Source organism: Malania oleifera, chromosome 2 (genome assembly GCF_029873635.1).
Source record: "Malania oleifera isolate guangnan ecotype guangnan chromosome 2, ASM2987363v1, whole genome shotgun sequence".
Classification (NCBI taxonomy): Eukaryota; Viridiplantae; Streptophyta; class Magnoliopsida; order Santalales; family Ximeniaceae; genus Malania; species Malania oleifera.
In genome coordinates, this window is record NC_080418.1 from 49,796,871 (window position 1) to 49,816,855 (window position 19,985).

Consider the following 19,985-nt stretch of genomic DNA (forward strand, 5'->3'; position numbering starts at 1 on the left):
AAAACAATAACAATGACTATTTTAAGGATAATAATTAGTATAAAAATAAAAATTAATAATGAAAATATTAAAACTAATAAAAATCACTATTATAAAAAAATAATAATACAAAATTAAATAATTATGTAGAGATTTTTAATAAAATAAAATTTATTTTTCATTCTATTATAAAAGTTATGGAAGAATAATAAATGTTAAAAATAAATTGAAACTGAATTTGTACAATTGATTTCATATTATTAACCAAAAGTAGCAATTTTCGATTCATCCGTGATTCAATTCGCGCTTCAATTTCATTCCGCCAAACCAAATGAGGGTAAAAGTTCAAAAGTCGAAATAACGGCAGCCCGCCAAAGCATCCCCCCTCCATTTGAGAGACAAACGCCGAGCTCTGCTCAGAAGCAGGAAACCGCCTCAGAGGCGGTACGTTTCGAGGATGGAGAGCGGCTTGATCGCCGTCGACCGTTGGGCCGCCGGCTGCCAGGCATACTTCCTAACCCACTTGCACGCTGATCACACGGTGGGATTGTCGTCCTCGTGGGCGCGGGGCCTGCTTTTCTGCTCCCGCATCACCGCCAAGCTCTTCCCCTTCAAGTTCCCGAAATTCCGCCTCTCCTTGCTCCGAATCCTCGACGTCGGCTCCTGGAATTCCCTTTCTCTCCGTTCCCCTTCCTCCGCTTCCGAAACCACCGTCCAGGTCATGGCCATTGATGCTCATCACTGCCCTGGTATCTCCTCTTCAAGCCTTTATTTTTTGTTCTCAGGTTGTTGCGATGTGCTTCTTGTTCGTAAGTTGTTTTCCTTTTGATCCAAACGATGAACGACGTCTACAGCATATGTGTAATTGTTCCTGTACGGCATAGCATTTTGAGTAATGGATAAAATTGCTATTTTTACTCCGTTAGGTTATAGGGCAAATAATTGCTGTTGTTGTTCTTGATGTTTAGTCTTTATTTGAATTAATTTGCTTTCATTGAGGTTCATAATTGGTTTTCAAAAGATAAAAATTATATTGACATAAAAATGGCCATGCTAAAGCCCTGGAATTTTGGGAGCTTGGTTGAAGCTTATATTTGGATTGACGTGAATTTGGATCAAATGTATTACAAAACTATACTGAATTTTGTCTAAATTCAGTTCATGAAATCCAAGGCTTCATGCTCCGAACACAACCTCAGAGCACTTGTTAAGGTCTACTGTCTTGAGAAACATCCATCCAATGCAGGCAAAATCACCATATTCAAAGTCTATGGCTACATTAAGGCCATGATATTTTCCTAAAATATCTACTCAAAAAGTGTCCTCGAGCACTCATTAGCAAAATACCCGCACACAAATTACAATGATTTTGAATTTCATACTGTAGACACAGGATTTGTGCACAAATATAGCACTTTATACATAAAAATGTGGTGATGGGCTTATGGAACGCAATTATACAATTATTGTAATGAGTCCACTGACATAACATTTTATCTAAGAGGAATAATTCTTTTTTTTTAATTATAAATTTAGGGGTGCCTTTTAGTCCTTTTTTTTTTTTTTGGATTACGCACCGGGTATCCACGTGTCCGTTTTACGGTCCTTTTAGTCCTTGTTAATATGCTTGGTGGTTTATTTTGTTTGTAATATCATGTTGAAATGGTGCATCTGTCCAGTTGTTTTATTACTTTTTTTAGTTTTTGATAATTTTCTAGGCGCGGTTATGTATTTGTTTCGTGGTGAGTTTGGCTGTATGCTGTACACTGGTGATTTTCGTTGGGAAACAACTAATGGGAGGGCAAAGACGGGAAGGACTATGCTCCTGAATGCTCTTGAGGGTGATGCAGTTGACACCCTATATTTGGATAACACCTTCTGCAATCCATCATTTTCTTTTCCATCTCGAGAAGTTGCTGCCCAGCAGGTAAGACCTTTGTATTCTTTCCAAGCTCCTGTATTTTCCTATAGTAATGTAGGCTATAAATTTTGCACTTCTATTGTTATTGATCAGCATTCTTCCAACCATTATGTTAGTAAAAGCTCATGAACAACCTTATTTTACTAGTTGTTCGTTGCAGCCAATGCTAAACCTTAGAAGTGGCTTTGTACCATTAAATAAAGTAATTGGACCTGAACTGGATGAATGGTTTACTTATTTGGATACTATTCTCTTCCTCACTAATAACATGCGTTGCTTTTCTAATTTTCTTACCATCCTTCAGGTTTTTGAGAAATCTTTTGGTTTGAAGATTAACTTCTCCAAGAGTGGTTTGATGGGCCTTGGCATTAATGTTGACCCTTTCGTTAGGTTTATGGGTTGTGAGGTTTTGAATTGACCAATTATCTGTTTAGGTAATCCCTTAGGTGGTAATCCTAATGCTAATTTGTTGTGATATGGATCGAATAATTAAGATGCACAGCGGAATAAATACAACAAGTAAATGAAACACAACTAGAAAGGGATAAATAACAAGAACAACAGCAAAATTTACGTGGTTTGGCAAAGCCTACATCCATGGAAGCAATGTCACAAGAATTTCACTAAGGAAATCATAAAGTACATAATACACTTATGAAATGATCGCTCTCATCTCAATACATGCCCAGAATGACATATATAACACTCTTTCGGAGGTTTCCCTTCGTTTACCCAACCATCCCAATGTTCAAATTCAAAATCAAAAAACTGCTCGCAGCCCATAACTTCTCGTCGATGAGAACAGGGGATTTGTTGACGAGACTAAAAAGAACACTCGTCGACGAATCATTCCACTCGTCGACGATCCCATTTTTTTGCTCTTGGTATCTTAGAAACTCTGAACTTTTGGGCCTCTTGGGATCTTCTCGTCGACAAGCACAGGACACTCGTTGACGAGTCCTTTCTGTCTCCTCGTTGACGATCACAGGGCACTCGTTGACAAGCCCCTGCTGTGCTGCCCCTTCATGTTTTTTTTTCTTCTTTGTTTATGAAATCCAAAGTATAAGAGCCACACCACAAACAACAATCTCCACCTTGGTGATTATACGCCCCTTAGGAGAATCCTGAAAAACATGTCTAACTGCTCCACCTTGAACTTGAAATGCTTGATTAGGTATGTCTCCCTTCTATCATTTGGAGACATGGAGTAAGTCCAAGCAATGCTTGAACTTCTCAAAAGTAACTGATTTTGTCAGAATATCCACTGCATTTTTAGACGTGTGAACTTTCTCCAACACAAGCTCACCCGAAGCAATCAATTCCCAAACTCTGTGGAACCTCACATCAATGTGCTTGGTTCTAACATGATATATTTGATTCTTTGCCACGTAAATGACACTTGACTATCACAATGTAGCACCACTCCATCTTGCTGTAACCCCAACTCTCAGACTAAACCAGTAAGCCATAAGGCTTACTTTGCAGCTTCGGCAACTGCCATATATTCCGCCTTAGTCGTGGATAATGCTACCAGAGACTATACCATGGATCTCCAACACATTGGTCCTCCTACAAGGGTAAACACATATCTCGTCATAGACCTTCTATCATCCATATCTCCAGCATAATTAGCATCAACAAACCCCATAACTGAAGGACAACCCTGTTGCTTGCTGAATATGATGCCATATCTCGATGTACCCCGTAAAAATCTAAGTATCCATTTGACGGCTTCCCAATACTGCCTTTTTGGATTAGAAAGAAATTTACTTACCACGCTCACTGCATGAGCCAAATCTGGCCTCGTACACACCATGACATACATTAAACTCCCACAACACTAGCATAGGGGACCTTTGACATGTCCCGGATTTCCTCATCCGTACTTGGGCAATCTGCAGTATACAACTTGAAATGATTCGCTAGAGGTGTACACACCGGTCTTGCATCAGCCATGCTAAACCTCTCCAACACCGTCTGTGCATAACCACCTTGAGATAACATAACCTCCCTGCAGTTTTGCTATGGTGAATCTCCATCCCAAGTATTTTCTTGGCTGAGCCAAGATCCTTCATGTCAAATTCCTTATACAACAGGTCCTTTAATTGATTCACCTAAGTTAAATCTTTTGCAGCTATCACATGTTATCGACGTATAATAACAAGAAAATAAGATAACCATCCTCAAGCTTGTTTAAATATATGTAGCAGTCATACTCACACCTCTTGTAGCCAATCTTGATCATGTAAGAATCAAACCATTTATACCATTGCCTTGGAGACTGTTTCAGCCCATAAAGAGATTTCTTCAACTTGCAAACAAAATTTTCTTTTCCCGGTTCAATGAATCCCTTCGGCTGTACCATATAAATTTGTTCCTCCAAGTCACCGTGAAGAAACGCCGTCTTCACGTCTATTTGTTCTAAATGAAGATCATAATGGGCTACTAACCCCTACACAATTCTGATAGAAGTATGTCGGACGACTGGAGAAAAGATCTCATCATAATTTATTCCCTTTTTCTGTGAGCATCCTTTTGCCACTAACCGTGCCTTGAACTTTTCTCCTTCATTTATTGAAATTGCTTCCTTCTTCTTATATACCCATTTGCAACCTATCGGTCTCTTCCCATCTGGAAGTTCCACCAAATCCCAAGTTTGGTTCTTATGTAGTGATTCCATCTCCTCAATCATCGCACTCATCCACTTATCTTTCTCCTAGCCGTGCACTGCCTCTTGAAATGTAGTTGGATCGTTGCAACTAGTAAGGAAAGCATAAGATACTAACTCTTCAAATTCATACCTTGGTGGAGACCTAATAGTGCGTCTGGATCTCCGTATAGGAATATCGTCGACTTGCTGGTTTCTCGAGCTAGAACTCCCTGCAACCAAAGGCCCATGATCATTTCCGTTGCCCTGAGCTTCCAACTCCACCGACACAACATGTTCATCATTGCCCCAACTTTCTGGCTTCTGTTTCTATTCATCATACTCTTGAGTACGCTTCACCATAGCCTTTTCATCAAAAATTACATCCTTACTGATTACCACCTTGTTTGCCATTGTGTCCCATAGTTTGTACCTCTTCACACCCTCTGGATATTTTCATAAAGATGCAACGACGAGACTTTGGGTCAAGTTTAGACCTCTCCTGACTAGATACGTAAACATAGGTTGGACACCCGAATACCTTTAATCCGGAGTATTTTATTGCATTTTCTGTCCAAATTTGCTGAGGTGTCCGGTGAATGTAAAGTGTCTTTTGATGCCCTGCTCCGTACAAAACTCCATAAACCGAGAATCAGCATACTTGGTCCCATTATTTGACCTTAAGTATTTGATTCTCCTCCTTGTCAGGTTTTCCACTTCAGCCTTCCAAATCTTAAACTTGGCAAACGTACTTGATTTGTGAAATATGAAGTAAACCCAACCTTTTGTCCATATTCCTTGGGATGAAAGGACCAAACTTGATGCAAAGATAAAAAGTGCGTTTTCGTCGGGTATGGTATTGATGAGTTCAGTTATAGACTATAGGATCCAAAGAACAGGAAAGTCATCCGAAGCAGAGATATGGTGTTCTTTGAAGATCAAAGTATTGATGATTGTTAGAAAGCCGATAATCCAAAGCATCTCCTCAGGAATCCAATCGAGCTGATTCCAGATTCACCGCCACAGCCACAAAAAGAGCATGACGATAATGGAGAAGTTGATGAACCAATAGTTGAAGGTGATCAAGAAGCTCTAGCAGTAGAACCCTAAATAAGAAGATCCACCAAGGAGCGTCAACCTTCTAGCAAATACTCACCAGATGAGTATGTGTTGCTAACTAACGAGAGAGAACCAGAATGTTATGAGGATGCCATATCACATGAGCACAAGAATGAGTGGTTGACCATGCAAGAAGAGATGAAATCCTTGCATGAGAACCACATTTATGATTTTCTAGAACTACCAAAGGGAATGAAAGCACTCAACAACAAATGAGTGTTTAAATTGAAAAATGAAGAAGGAAACTCACAACCAAGGTACAAGGTGCAACTAGTTGTCAAAGGCTTTGGTCAAAGAAAAGGCATTGACTTTGAAGAGATTTCTCGCCTGTGGTAAAGATGTCATCTGTTCGAGTTGTTCTCAGTTTGGTTGCCAGCCTGAACTTGGAGACTGAGCAGTTTGATGTAAAAACTGCATTTCTCCATGGTGATTTGAAAGAAGAAATCTATGTGAAACAAATTGAAGGATACGAGGCCAAAGGAAAAGAACAGTTGGTGTGCAAACTGAGAAAGAGTTTGGATGGTCTTAAGCAGGCATTGAGACAGTGGTACAAGAAGTTTGATTCCTTCATGATGGAGCACGGGTATAATAGGTTCACAACTGACCACTGTGTTTTTATTAAGAAATTTTCTAGTGATGATTTCACTATCCTCATGCTTTGTGGATGATATGCTGATTGTTGGTCGTGATACTAAGAATATAGGAAAGTTAAAGAAAGAACTAAGAAAATCCTTTGCAATGAAGGATTTGAGTCCAACAAAACAAATTCTTGGAATGAAGATCTTTCGAGACAGGGAAAAATAAAAAGTTGTGGTTATCTCAAGAAAAGTATATTGAAAAGGTGTTAGAAATATTTAATATGAGCGAGCAAAGCAAAACTAGTCAGTTGCTCACTTGTAGGACACTTCAAGCTTACTTCCAAGCAATATCCTATAAGTGAAAATGACAAAGAAGAAATGAAGAAAGTGCCTTACTCTTCAGCCGTGGGTAGCTTGATGTACACCATGGTATGTACAAGACCTAATATCGCTTATGCAGTCAGAGTAATCAGTCGATTCCTTTCTAATCCTGGCAAAAAACATTGGGAAGCCGTCAAGTTGATTCTCAGGTATCCAAGAGGTACTTCTCATTTATGTTTATGTTTTGGTCATGACAAACCTGTGTTGGAAGGTTACAGATGCAGACATGGCTGGGGATGTTGATTCCAGAAAGTCTACTTCGGGATACCTGATGACATTTTTAGGGGGAGCAGTGTTGTGGCAATCAAAGTTACAAAATGTGTTGTATTGTCCACTACTGAGGCAAAGTACATCGCCATCACTGAAGCAAGCAAAGAGCTTCTATGGATGAAGATGTTTCTAGAGGAACTTGGCCTCAAGTAAGAGAATTATGTTCTCTATTGTGACAGTCAAAGCACTATTCATCTCAGCAAGAATCCAAATTTTCATTCAAAGTCGAAGCATATTGATATTCGATATCATTGGATTCATGAGACGTTGGAGTCAAAGCAGCTAAGTATAGAGAAGATCCATACTGATGACAATGCATCGGACATAATGACTAAGACAACGTCCAAGTCAAAGCTCGAAGCTTGTAGAACCGCAACAGGTTTGGTGGAACTCTCCGCATGAGTTGGGCGGGGGAGATTTGTTGGGGCCTGCCTCATCTAGAAGGCAAGAATATTATTGCTGCAATTCGGTGGCCTCACATGGAAGATGACTACAATTTGTTTTGTCAAAAGTGGCTACTGTTTGTTGTAACAACTCCACCTACCTTTTGACGAAGAAGGAAAATTGATTTTTGAAAGGAATTGGGATGCGGTGATCTCCTCCTATAAAAGGAGTGCTTCCCCTCCATTGTATGTACACAGATAGAGAGTGAGAGTGAAGATATAATTATTAGTACACTGTGAGTGAGTTGAGTGTGTTGTAATCCTCCTCCTCCTTCATTGTATACCCATATATATATATATATAGTGAAGTTACTCCTCTCCCGTGGACGTAGGAAAAATTGGCCGAACCATGTCAATATTGTGTGTTATTTGTGTGTGTGGTATTTGATCTTGGGCGGGATTCATATCCCAACAACCCTATCACCAGATGTTTGTGTCATTTGTTTGGGTAGTGAGTCGACTTGCTCATACTTGTTTCTTCGTTGCCCCTGTACTTGGGCTGTCTAGAATAAATTATTTGGTATATATGGTGAAGATTGGATTTGTCCCTTCATTTTGAAGGCTTTTTGCTCTATCACATTTAGAGGTTTTGGAAAAGGAAAGGATAGGAAAGCCTTGTGGCATTGCGGTATTATGGGTGTTATTTGGTGTGTTTGGTTGGAGAGAAAGGCTAGAATTTTCAAAGGGGTGGCCATAGCTAATAATTTGGCAGAGTAGAGTGTTTTATCTTGTCTTTGTGTGTGTCAGTAAACGACTGTTTTCGTCATGTTTCTCTCAGAGACCTGCAGCGGGACTGGTTGGCTCTGCTTTATTGACTTGACTTTCAGACTAGGATGATCTCTTGACGTAATTTTTTTTTTTTTGGATTAGCATGAAAACTCCAGTCACCGACGTGGCCTTTGGACCCCCCGGAGCAGCACCAAACCCATGGGTAGCGACCTTCCCCCCTGATGCGCCCTCTGATAAATCCGGATGCGGACACAACTTAATCACACTTGGGACAGACTTTCAGGATGCGGCTCTCCTCCTGGTGGACCCCCCATAGGTGCGGACGGGACCCTCAAAGAGGCAACAAAGTGCACCATGACTTTGCCTCCACCAAGAATCGAACCTCTGATGCTCCTATTTTCTCCCTGCCTGTTTTCCACTGCGCCATGCCTGCGGGGACCTTGGTGTAATTTTATTTTATAGTTGTAAAGGGAGGATTTCTTATGCTCCTGGTTTTCCTTTCCTTTCCACTTTTTCTTTTGTTGTACATTCTTATCTCTTCTAATAAACTTCTTTGTTTATAAAAAAAAAATGAGCGCTCAATATGAAAGCATGATTGAAACTGTGACTTGTGGGCAGGATGGATTTAGTAAGAAAATGGAACATTCCTGTAAAAGGGAAAGATAAAAGAATGAAAAGGGAAGAGATACAACTGAAGCATTACGTAGTATATTTGCTAGTAAATATATGTCGTATGTTGAGTCTATTGACATAACTGGAAAAAATTATGAACTCTTTTACGTCTAAATGAAATGCAGTATCAAGCAACAGAACTGTGCAAGTGCATATAAACATTCATAGGCACGCATGGGGACCGCGGGGGGGGGGGGGGGGGCCCCCCCAAGATATCTGACTTAACAATATTTCATGGAAACAAGGTAAAAACTCTTAATGGAGATGAGTTGAAATCTTTCCATATGCTGGTAAAAAAATTTAAATTAGCTTGTATCATGTTTTTGTTTTGAAATTGGCAATGCTGGTGATTAGATAAACTTGTGTTCATGTGCCTAGAGTTTTCTGATCGTTGGTAGACTGGAGTGCCCGGTTTATTTGGAGAAAATGTATTTAATTTAATTTGTGTATTATTAAATGATGACACTCTGCTTACTGTCAAAACTTGTTGATGGTTGACATAGGTTGTTGATATCATTGCTTCTCATCCTGAACACGAGATCATCATTGGGATTGACTCATTGGGAAAAGAAGAACTTCTACTTCACATTTCACGCACATTAAAAATAAAGGTTTATTTTACTTTGATTTAAATGGAAAGTTAAGATTCTTCATAAATGGATCATTGAAATGATTTCTGCAAAGAATGTGTGTACGGGCGAAATAGCATTTCCTACTTTACTTTTCTTCGAAATCATATGCTTAAAACTATATGATCTTGACTCCCAAGTCCGTTGCATTCTTTTTCTTCTTCTTTGGACCTGGATTCAGCTGATGTACTTCTGCTGTCCCATCGTCTGCAGAGTCATGACAAGCATGACCATGGCATATGCATACAAAATTTACAGCCTCAGAGGAAGTTTATACCGTTCATTGGTTTATGTTTAAATTGATTTTTTTTTGGGGTGTGAAATTCAACCTCATTATTTTAATGCTCTATTTTAACAGATAAACATAATTTTTTTTTTAATTTTATTTTCTAGTTTAGCCTGCACCACATAGTCATGGATAGATGCAACTAATGTCTTTAAATCTAAATTTTTGTTGACATGCTGAATGCTCCTTTATTTTCCTATGTATAAACATTCCTCTTGTTTTTATCTGCTTCCGTCCCTGTTGTTACTCCCATCTTTCTTGTTTTGAAGATTTGGGTCTGGCCAGAACGCTTGCAAACTCTGCATCTTCTTGGGTTCCAGGAAGTCTTCACAACCAACACTTCTCTTACAAGAGTGCGAGCTGTTCCCCGTTATAGTTTTAGCATTGACACTCTAGAGGGACTAAACACAATGCGCCCAACCATAGGAATAATGCCATCTGGTCTGCCATGGACAGTGAAATCTACTGAAAGAAATGGCAAGCTTTTTTGTTCTCTTTCAGTTTCTAGTCAGGAGAGAAACAAAGGGTGTACAAATGGGGGGATACAAAATGACAACAATAGGCCAAATGGGAATTTAAGATCTATGGAAAGGTTTCATCAGTACATTTATTCAGTTCCATATTCTGATCACTCATGCTATAGTGAGATAAAAGATTTCATTAAGCTTGTTCAACCAACGAACATGAAGGGCATTGTATCCTCATCGTTTTGCTATGCTGATCCTTTTTACTATTTTGGCCATCTTTGTGGAACAAAGCAACCATCACAGAGATTCCTTCAGAAGTTAGGAAAGAACGGGGAAGTTGAAGGAGTTGAAGGTGTTAGAAGCAAATTTGCACTTGCAAATGAGGATTTCGGCAAGCTGAGAAGGAAAAGAGAGATGATTAGAAAGATTGATTATCTGGGTGTTCGTGCAAGCAGGGTGACTGTTCTGAGGCGAGTACGGCATGGTGCCAAGATCAGTGAAAGTGAATCCTGATCGTTAAGCATTAAATGTTGCTATTACCATGAAGGTTGTCTGTGTAAGTGTGAATACTGTCTCACATACTAGGAACTCAATTGAGTGTCTGTAGTGAGTACAGCTTGATGTGTAGACTTAGGAGTTGTCAAAAAAAGGATGATGGCAATATGTTAATTTGAAAATTTATGAATAATGTTTCATATAGGTCTGATTTTTTAGGAGGGAAGTTTGCAACTCACTTGAGACTGAAGCAGCAATGAGTTTTTTTTTTTTTTCCTTTAGTAATTTATTTTATTTTATTTTTATTGGATAAATTTGGGTAGGTAAGAAGGCAGATACAGTAAAATGTGAACATATTTTTAGGGACAGTTATAAAAGTTTAGGATTCCATAGCATTTTCATACATGTATTTTGTTCTTCAACAATTCCAAGGGATTGGAGTTTCCTGCTTAATCAAATCACATTTTTTCAAATCTTGTTGATAGATTTCTGACCACCATACTTTTTGACTGGCGGAAATACCAACTGTCATAGTTATTGATCAATGTAGTGTGAATATGTTTGAAGTCAATTGAAAATTTGTAGCTCAATGTTATGATTAAGGGAATCATAATCTGAGAGGGAATCATCATATGTAATGATGAATTATTTTGGGTCCAATGTCAAGCTAAGCCCATGTTAGAACAACATGGGCAATAGTGTCAAATAAATAGATAAATAAATATACTTACATCGTTCATGCTTTTGTGTGGAGTTAGGGAAGACCCTTTTGTGCGGTTTGGTCAGGCAACTTCTCCTTCACAATCACTACCCTTGACTGATAGAATAAAAGAGACCATTTCTTCTAGATGATGCATTCCTTAGGAGTTAAAGGAGACCCAATTGAGAAAATTGGTCAAACGATTTTGTCTTCTAATTGGAGTCAATGCCAATCAGTGGAATTCAAGGTTTCATTTTGCATTGAAATTTCAATTCTTATGTATGTTTAGAAATATCAATTCTTATCCAGGAAAGGAACAGCACAAAAAGCCAATTGTCAATCCTGTCATCATTTGCTATTCTTTCTCAAAGATTTTCAAGTTTTCTCCAATTTGTGGATAATGCCAAGCGGAAGTTGCCATTTCTTCCTTTCCCGATCCAAATTAAGGGCAACCATGTGCCTTCCAAACTTGATTTGAATTGTAACTAATTTACTAAAATTAATTTATTTTTGAAAGCAGATATTCTGAAAAGCAAACGTAACCTAAAAATATCTATTCAAGGCATTCTTAATCTCACACTTATAATTACATTTTTATAATGTATAGCAGAGATCAAATTTTCAAATAACGTTTTATCTTTAAATTTAAATTTTGTTTAAAAGGTTAGAATCTTATCCACACAGAAGTTTCAAAAAGGACAAGAAAAAATCTAATTCCTACCTAACCAAAAAATATATAAAAAAACTCTAATTATAAAAAAATTTTACGTCTAACTTTCAATAATTTGTTTATTATTATTATTATTATTATTATTATTATTATTATTATTATTATGCATAACGACAAAGGATGGTCTTCAACAATTAATCTTTTTAACTTGACTAAGGCAACTTGACTCTAGTGTAATGAATAAATAATAAAATAAGAACAAGATCGAAGAGGAGAGAGGGAATAAACAGTTGCTAGGATTTTCTTCTCTTACGAAAATGTCTACCTCTATGAGAGTTTTTTCATCCTTTTTAGTTGTTGAATGGAGATGCGTGTATATAGGCTACAGCAGGGACCTCTGGGCAAATATGACTAGGGCTTCCCACGTAATTAAGAATTCCTAATCCGACCTAAATTCATCCTTAATTACGTTAATTATAATTCATACCACTAAAGAATTATAATTGCACTCCCTGTCATATTCGAAATTAAATTTCAAACTCCTATTATTAAATGCTTATTTATCTCCTAACGTAAAGATTACAGATATTCGTCTATTAAATTAAATTACTGACAATTTAATTAATTGACATATTAATTCCTTGAGACCTTCCACTTAACTTATTTGAGGTGCCAGATTCAAAATCCACCAACAAGGTTTGACACAATCAAAACTTATAAGCTTCCTCAAGAAGGTATCATCAATCCCGATACCGGGACTTGAATTCCATCAATAGTTAATATTCACCATACACATAATGTCATCACCCAACTCACTGAGTATTTTGACCCATAAAGAATCTCACTCTTTTATGAATCAAAGTAATAAACACTATATGCATGTGTCCAATAATCATATCAGGATTAAGAGCATAAGCACTCATAATAACCATGATGTATTAATTGTTTTATATAGTCAGTATAAAAACAATTACCTCAAGACAGTCCTGTTCAATACATATTAGCACAAGGAGTTAGAATTGTACCATTCTCAATAGTCAAGACAGACGTATTAAAACCTTGTGCTATAGCCCTACTAATGGTGTGTCCAATTTTATTTAAAATTGTGAACAATAAACTTATATTCTATAAGAATTGATGATCTAATCTTCTGTGTATAAGTCGTACTCTACACACTAGATCACCTACTATATAGAATAAAAGACACATGCATAATCATTAAATAAATAATGTCAGACAAACATTGCTCACAAAGATTCTCATTAAAATTGAATAATTGAAGTTATTAATAACTACTAAAACCAATTACATAAAGCATGTCTTTCAGTATAAATCCCTAACACTCACTTGTATGGCAACTCATTTGTTGGCGGTATTAGACATTCCGAAGGCAGTCCACAAGAAGATGAATTCTATACTCTCAACGTTCTGTTGGGTGAGATAAATGGAAAGACGAAAATGAAGTGGTGCTCGTGGTCTATACTGTGCAAGCCCACTAGTGAGGGTGGATTAGGTGTTTGTGATTTTGATGAAGTTAAAAAATCTCTACATATGTGTTAGTTGTCCCAGATTGGGAGTATTTAGAGTCCAAAGGGGGGGGGGGGGTGAATGGTCTCTAGTGTTTTTCGGCTTTCTCTACACAATAAAATGCTTGGCAAGATTTCAAGTAATTATAGGGTGAATGGACTCTTTAGCGTTTTTCAGCTTTCTTTACACAATAAAATGCTTGGCAAGATTTCAAGTAATTATATCACAATATATTGAATTTAAATCAAGCACAAGACAAATAAAATAAAGAGTACAGGGAGAGAAAGCTTAACACCGGAGTTTTAACGTGGTTCGACACTAAACTTATATCCACGCCTTAGTACCAAGTTAAGGATTCTACAATCCACTATGATACTCCTTCACTGGCGGAGCAAGCCTTACAACTCGGGAACAAATGCCTTCACCAAACGGCTCACCAAGAACTTTACAACTTGGTTCACAAAGAACCTTTACAAGAAGATGATTGAATACAAATGAAGCTCCTTTAATTTGAACTGATAATAAATATAAAACAAACCTCACACTAAATCTTTCAAAGATTGAATCAAACACAATTTAGAGAGTAAGAGAGATTGAGCACTTTGAAATGAAGAACTAGAATGCAAGAGTGCCTAGTTTTGGATTCAAAGAAATTTTTCACTAAATGCTTGTATAAATCATCAAAACTATGCTAAACAAGTCTATGAACTTGTATTTACAGCCAAAAACCCCTACTAGCTGTTAACTAGCTGTTGGGAGCAGTTTCCATAAGAAACTAGCCGTTATGGTGCTGGGCACGAGACCAATCATTGATGAGTTCCCTGCACTCATCGACTAGTCACCTGGGCAGGAAACTTGCGTTGGCTACTAGTTTTACTCGTCGACTAGTGTCAACTAGTCACTCGTTAACGAATCCACTGTTCTCTTCGACGAGTGCCTTGAATAAAAAAAAGTCATCAACATGAAAGTTGTGGAAATTTTTCTTAACTTTCCAGAGACACCAAGATCGTCCTTTTTGGACTTTTCTAACAAAAGTTATGCCCCCAAATACCGAAGGGTGTTTAGGAAATTTGATTGGTGCATGACTTAGGTTTTAAACCCAACCAAAAAGCCTTTTAAACACTTAAAACATTTTTGGACAAAAGTATATGAAATATATTAATTCTAATGAAGATTAGTACTTGTCCAAAAGAGTTTTACTTTAAATATAAGATAATTTGTTTATGAAAACACATTTGAAAGCTTGTTTCGATATCTTATATGCTTATATGTCCTTTATGAAAATGTACTCGACTTCTTTGAAACTTTAGGACATAAACAATGTTTTGACACAATTGGGACCAAGTATGAAAATGTTTATGAAACCAAGATGTTTAAAACTTGTTTTTTTTGAAAACATGTTTGAGTTTAGGATTCATTTGACAAACTCTTTAAGTTTAACTTTGAAAACCATGAAAGGTGAGTTTGAGGTTATGACTTTAGTGCAATCCTATAAACTCATGTGTCTTAGTTATTCATATGCAATAGCTTAACTCTTGCTCAGAAATCATGCAGAAACAAAACGCAAGAGTTACAAAACATGTTCCTACCATATAACCCTTATTACATATAAATCAATAATGAAGCTTCCTTCGATTGTGCTTGGGTTCATTCAAGTACGTGACATTTTGATCTTTCCTACTTCGATCGTCAACTTGGTCCGATCTTTGCCTTTGATCTAGTACTTCATGTACGAGTACCTGTACTAAACATGATTTACAAAGATAGGAAAACACTAGGAACAACAAGTAGGTTAATATCATCAAAACATAATAAACCATGATGGTATAGCCATCAAGGCTAACATTCTCCCATTTTTTTGATGATGTCTAACCTATTACCAATTTACTTAATCTTTGCATTTGTATTTATATTTACTATAACTTATTATGCAAAGTCAAGTTCACCTAGAACCACTTATGTGTTGTTATCATCAAAACAATACAATTAAACTCACGTAACCTCTAAGGCTAACAATATGAAATTTGCATGGATGCTCATGACTTTAGATAATCTTTGGACAAAATTCTTCTGTGCTAAATATGTGAAACAAGGACATATCTCTATGGTGGTTTCAAAAGACTCAAGTTCTTGATTTTGGAAATCAATCGTGAGGGTTTTACCTCAGGTGATGGAGAACGTGAAGCTGAAGGTAAAGAATGGCAAGGGTTTATTTTTGGTTTGATAATTGGTTGGCTAGTGGCCCACTTTGTTTGCAATTTAATAATATTCAAAACCCTTTGCTTAATACTAAAGATGTGTGGGTGGATGGTTCCTGGGATAGACAACACTTAGTGGAGTTGGTTGGTATTGACAAAGCCAAAGAAGTCATTCAGAATATTGCTTGTGGGAGACTAGGTTAGGATATTCTAATTTGTAAACTCAATGATAAAGGAAGCTTCACGTCGTCAAGTGCATGAGATTTAATTAGAGTCAAAGGGCCACATGTAAGGGGTATGGATTGGTTGTGGCACAAACTCTTGCCAAAGAAGGTCAGTATATATGCTTGGAAAGTTCATTTTGACTGCTTGCCATTGGATGAGAAAGTTCAATCCTTGGGAATTGCTCTTGCTTCTTGGTGTAACTGTTTCGAGCTGGGGCAAATAGAAACCTTTAATCATGTGCTTTGTTCCAAAATTTGCTGTGAAGATTTGAAATTTTGCGAGCTGGGGCAAACATAAACCTTTAAAAGGATGCATTATATGAGCAAACCTAATAAATTTTTACTAGCCCCGAAAAAAAAAAATACTATATATATATATATATATATATATATATATATATATATACACACACACATATATGGTAGTGACTTAGATTATGAATTTTGAAGTAGATTTAGATGCGTATATTTGATAAAATTGTAATACAATATTGCATTATATTTTGGGTAAGTCTACACAAATCCAAATTAAAAATGTGAATGCCATGTTCTCAAACGTAGGAATATAGCTTAATCTATTATTGCGGGAGATTCAAGGCTAAAACTTACATAAATTTTCCACAATAATCAAAGGGAGTTCAAGGAATTTAAAGTTTAAATTTAGACGTATTGATTTGATAAAATTTGAACGCAATTTTGTATTACGTTTTGTTTAAATCCACACAAATTCAAATGTCATACTTCCCAATGTAGGAATATAATTTCATTAATTATTACACAAAATTTAAAAATGGAAATTTGATATTAATTCTTAAGTGTGAGAATGGTATGTAGAAAATTAAAAAGACAAAAGCTCCTACAATATAATTTATTTAATTATTAAGAAAGGTTTGAAAAATTTGCTTAGTGGGGAGTCAAGATGGAGCAATGAAACAAATGTGCTAAGTGGGCTGAAGACTTGGGAGAAAGAATGGAAAAGAAAACAGAAGAGTCAAAATGGAGCAATAAAAATTGTTCCGAGTGGGCTGAAGAATAAGAAAGAATGGATGACAGTGTACAGTGTATATATACATATATATATATATATATATATATATATATATATATTTGTGCCCACTGACTACTTATGAATCAATGACTAACTACAATTACTTTTGAAAAAAGAAGTCGCAGCAGCTTATGAGCATCTCCAAGTCACACAAATGGTGCTTGGGAAGCAAGCCAATGATTAATTTTAACACGTTCATATGACGATGCTTTGTTTTGTTTTGTTTTTTTTTTTTGTCAGATTTTGGTTGGCTTCCCATTGATCATTCTCTGTGGTTTTCTAAAATCAAGTATGTGTCACAGTCCTACTTTAAAATTTTTAGCAAGAACATATGACTGTTCTTTAGTAAGGATGAATGGTTCGTGAAAATGGGTCATTTTTTTTCTTCCCAAAAAAGAAAAAAGTTTCCAATATTAACTAATTGAGTCACTTAAATTTAATTAATTTTTAATTTAAAATATTTAAAATTATATTAATTTTGGGGGGCCAAAGAATGTTCAATTTCCATAAGGAGTAAAGTGTTGTGCAATATGTATTATGGTCCAAGCACAACCTTGACAAGTACACATTAATGTTTGTTTTCATCTTTGCCAAAAAAAATCAAACAAATAAAAATATGTAGTTTTCTTGAAGCAATTCTTAGTCTAAAAGATACAATTTGCCCTAATTTCTAGTAAGATAATGTTTGGGAATATAGATTTCAGGGTTTTGATTCAGATTTGTGTTGATTTGAAAGAAGTCAATACAATTTTATACTATATTTTGTTCAAATCTACATAAATCCAAATTCACGGTTTGAAATCCGCGCTCCTAAACGCACGACAAGTGTTATATTTATAATAGTAACCCATGGTCAAACAAATTGAAATTTGGTCTCAATTTCATATTTTATGTATAACCTTTGTAATTTCAATTAAATCCTTACTATTATCAGTTGAGAATCTTTCTTTTAAGTTTATTGGGTAATAAAAAATTTGAGTGGATGACGGGTGCTTTTATACATACTTCGACTTAAGATTTAGTAGTTTAAATTTTTAGTTCAAATTAGTGTTCATTCAAGTATATTAAGCCCATTCATTGGACTTTCTAACCCTACCAAGTGTTATGTGGACTTATGATTTGAATCGAGCACGACCGTGGACTTGCATAATTTTCAAGGCATTCACTTGGTTGAGTAATAACTCATGGTTGCAAGGCATTGATCAAGAATGAATTCTGTCGAAGAGGAGTAGTCAGAAAGTTGATGCTCACATATGTATATTCGTTTATAAAAACTTTTCCAGTCTTAACATTACTCATTTAATTTACTACTGTGACCATCTTGACATAAAAAATTATATAGATGTTTTGACATCACTACAAAAGGAACATTACAAGTTCAATTTACACCCATAAGTCCTATGCATCTATTTTAGTGTCATTGAACTTGGCTTTGCTTCTGTGTAATTTTCTTGTTTGGCGATTTTTTAGGCAATGCCTACTTTGAACTTTTATAATGAGTATTTATTTTTTTAAGTATTTTAAAAATGAAAAGAAAAGAAAAACCTTGAACCATACTGTCTGACTGGCGGAAATACATAAGAAGGAAGGAGGTCAAGATGGAGCAATAACACAGAGGTGCTAAGTGGGCGAAAGACTTGGGAGAAAGAATATAAAAGAAAACAGAGTCAAAATGGAGCAATAAAAACTTTCCAAGCTGGCTGAAGGTCGGAGAAAGAATGGATGACAGAGTAAAGTCGAAATAAAGCAATAAAAAATGTTCCTAGTGGGCTATACACATTGTGGTGGAATGAATAAGAAGAAAAAGCGTAGGTGGGTTTGTGGGAAGCTTCCGTTCACTTGTGCAGATAAATAGTAGTGTTATTTTCAACCATAATATCTGTCCCCAATTGTGGGGATAGTGATGGAGGAGTTGCATTGTAGCTGATGCGTTTGTGTTTGCGCTTTCTAGAGTCTTGGCTTTTTTCAGATTCCTAGTGTCAAATGGAGGAGATATGAGAAAATTTGCACAGTATTTAAGAACCCTTAAGACAAACACATTGAAGAAGAAAATCATTACTATTGAACCTTGTGGATTTTATAGGAAGGCAAAAAACGCAACAAAAAAATAAAGAAATTATAAATTACAAAATTATACAGTAGAATGTATAATTAAAACTTTGTAGGTACAACATTTGGTTTTTCCTCTGATTAGTCCTCCTCTGAGATTCCTTCGAGGGCTGCAGTAGTTTGATCTCTAGCGGAGTGAATCTTATCCAAGTCTTCACTTCGACGCCAAAGACAATCCTGTAAGCGAAACTTTAATCGCGAAGTTGGACGTTTTTTTTTTTGGATGGGGTGCTCTTCCCCCTTTATATATATACATATATATATCTATATATATATATATATATATATATATTAAGTTGAGTGGAGCAAGTGGGCTTTTGGTGGGGGGGGGGGGGGGGGGAGGGGAAACCTTGGGTAAAAAAATGACGGCTGCCTTGTGGGTAGATAGAGAGGGGAGGGAGAGAGAAATAACGGAGGGGGAGATGATGGAATTTTTTTTTTTTTTTTGACTCTGCACCTTTTTTTTTTAGCAAAGTAGATGGCTTTATTGGGGAAATGGAGGGAGGGAGGGAGGGAGGGAGAGAGAGAGACTCTTTGTTACTTTTTTCTTTTTCTTTCTTGCTCTACTTCAGGCAATTCGGAGTAGCAATTTTTTCTTTCTTTCTTTCTTTCTTGCTTTGCTTCAGGAAATCCGGAGTAGCAGCCCTTTTTCTGGAACATAAATTTCTTCTTCTTCTTGTCTTCTGCTTCCTCTTTGTTCTCTCTCTCTCTCTCTCTCTCTCTCTCTCTCTCTCTCTCTCTCATTTTTCTTTACTTGATGCTTGATCTTGGTTGTTTTTTTTTTCTTCTGTCATGCCCTGACTTAGTAAGAGGCCTGGGTATTTATAGGCGAGATCCGATCTCGCCATCTTCATCTAGGGATGTGGACGTGCAACAAATTTATGCATCGACGA

General features: G+C 36.5%; 1 protein-coding gene across 2 annotated transcripts; it reads left to right on the forward strand.

Annotated features, from left to right (window-relative positions):
• The first annotated feature begins 233 nt into the window (after positions 1 to 233).
• Positions 234 to 10,837, forward strand: LOC131148737 (uncharacterized). 2 transcript variants are annotated; one of them, XM_058098642.1, is made up of 4 exons: positions 234 to 728; positions 1,698 to 1,906; positions 9,243 to 9,350; positions 9,924 to 10,837. In XM_058098642.1, the coding sequence occupies exons 1-4, from the start codon at positions 437 to 439 to the stop codon at positions 10,632 to 10,634; spliced, it is 1,320 nt and encodes a 439-aa protein (XP_057954625.1). In that variant the 5' UTR covers positions 234 to 436; the 3' UTR covers positions 10,635 to 10,837. The 2 variants fall into 2 exon arrangements, with proteins under 2 accessions (XP_057954625.1, XP_057954624.1); XM_058098641.1 differs by having other exon boundaries at positions 332 to 728; positions 1,680 to 1,906.
• Positions 10,838 to 19,985: the final 9,148 nt, after the last annotated feature.

Bases quoted from the DNA above. Each gene is read 5' to 3' on its own strand.
- LOC131148737 (XM_058098641.1), top strand. From the start codon at position 437: ATGGAGAGCGGCTTGATCGCCGTCGACCGTTGGGCCGCCGGCTGCCAG. The intron at 1,907-9,242 runs GTAAGACCTTTG...TGGTTGACATAG, and splicing joins GAGAAGTTGCTGCCCAGCAG to GTTGTTGATATCATTGCTTC. The intron at 9,351-9,923 runs GTTTATTTTACT...CTTGTTTTGAAG, and splicing joins CACGCACATTAAAAATAAAG to ATTTGGGTCTGGCCAGAACG.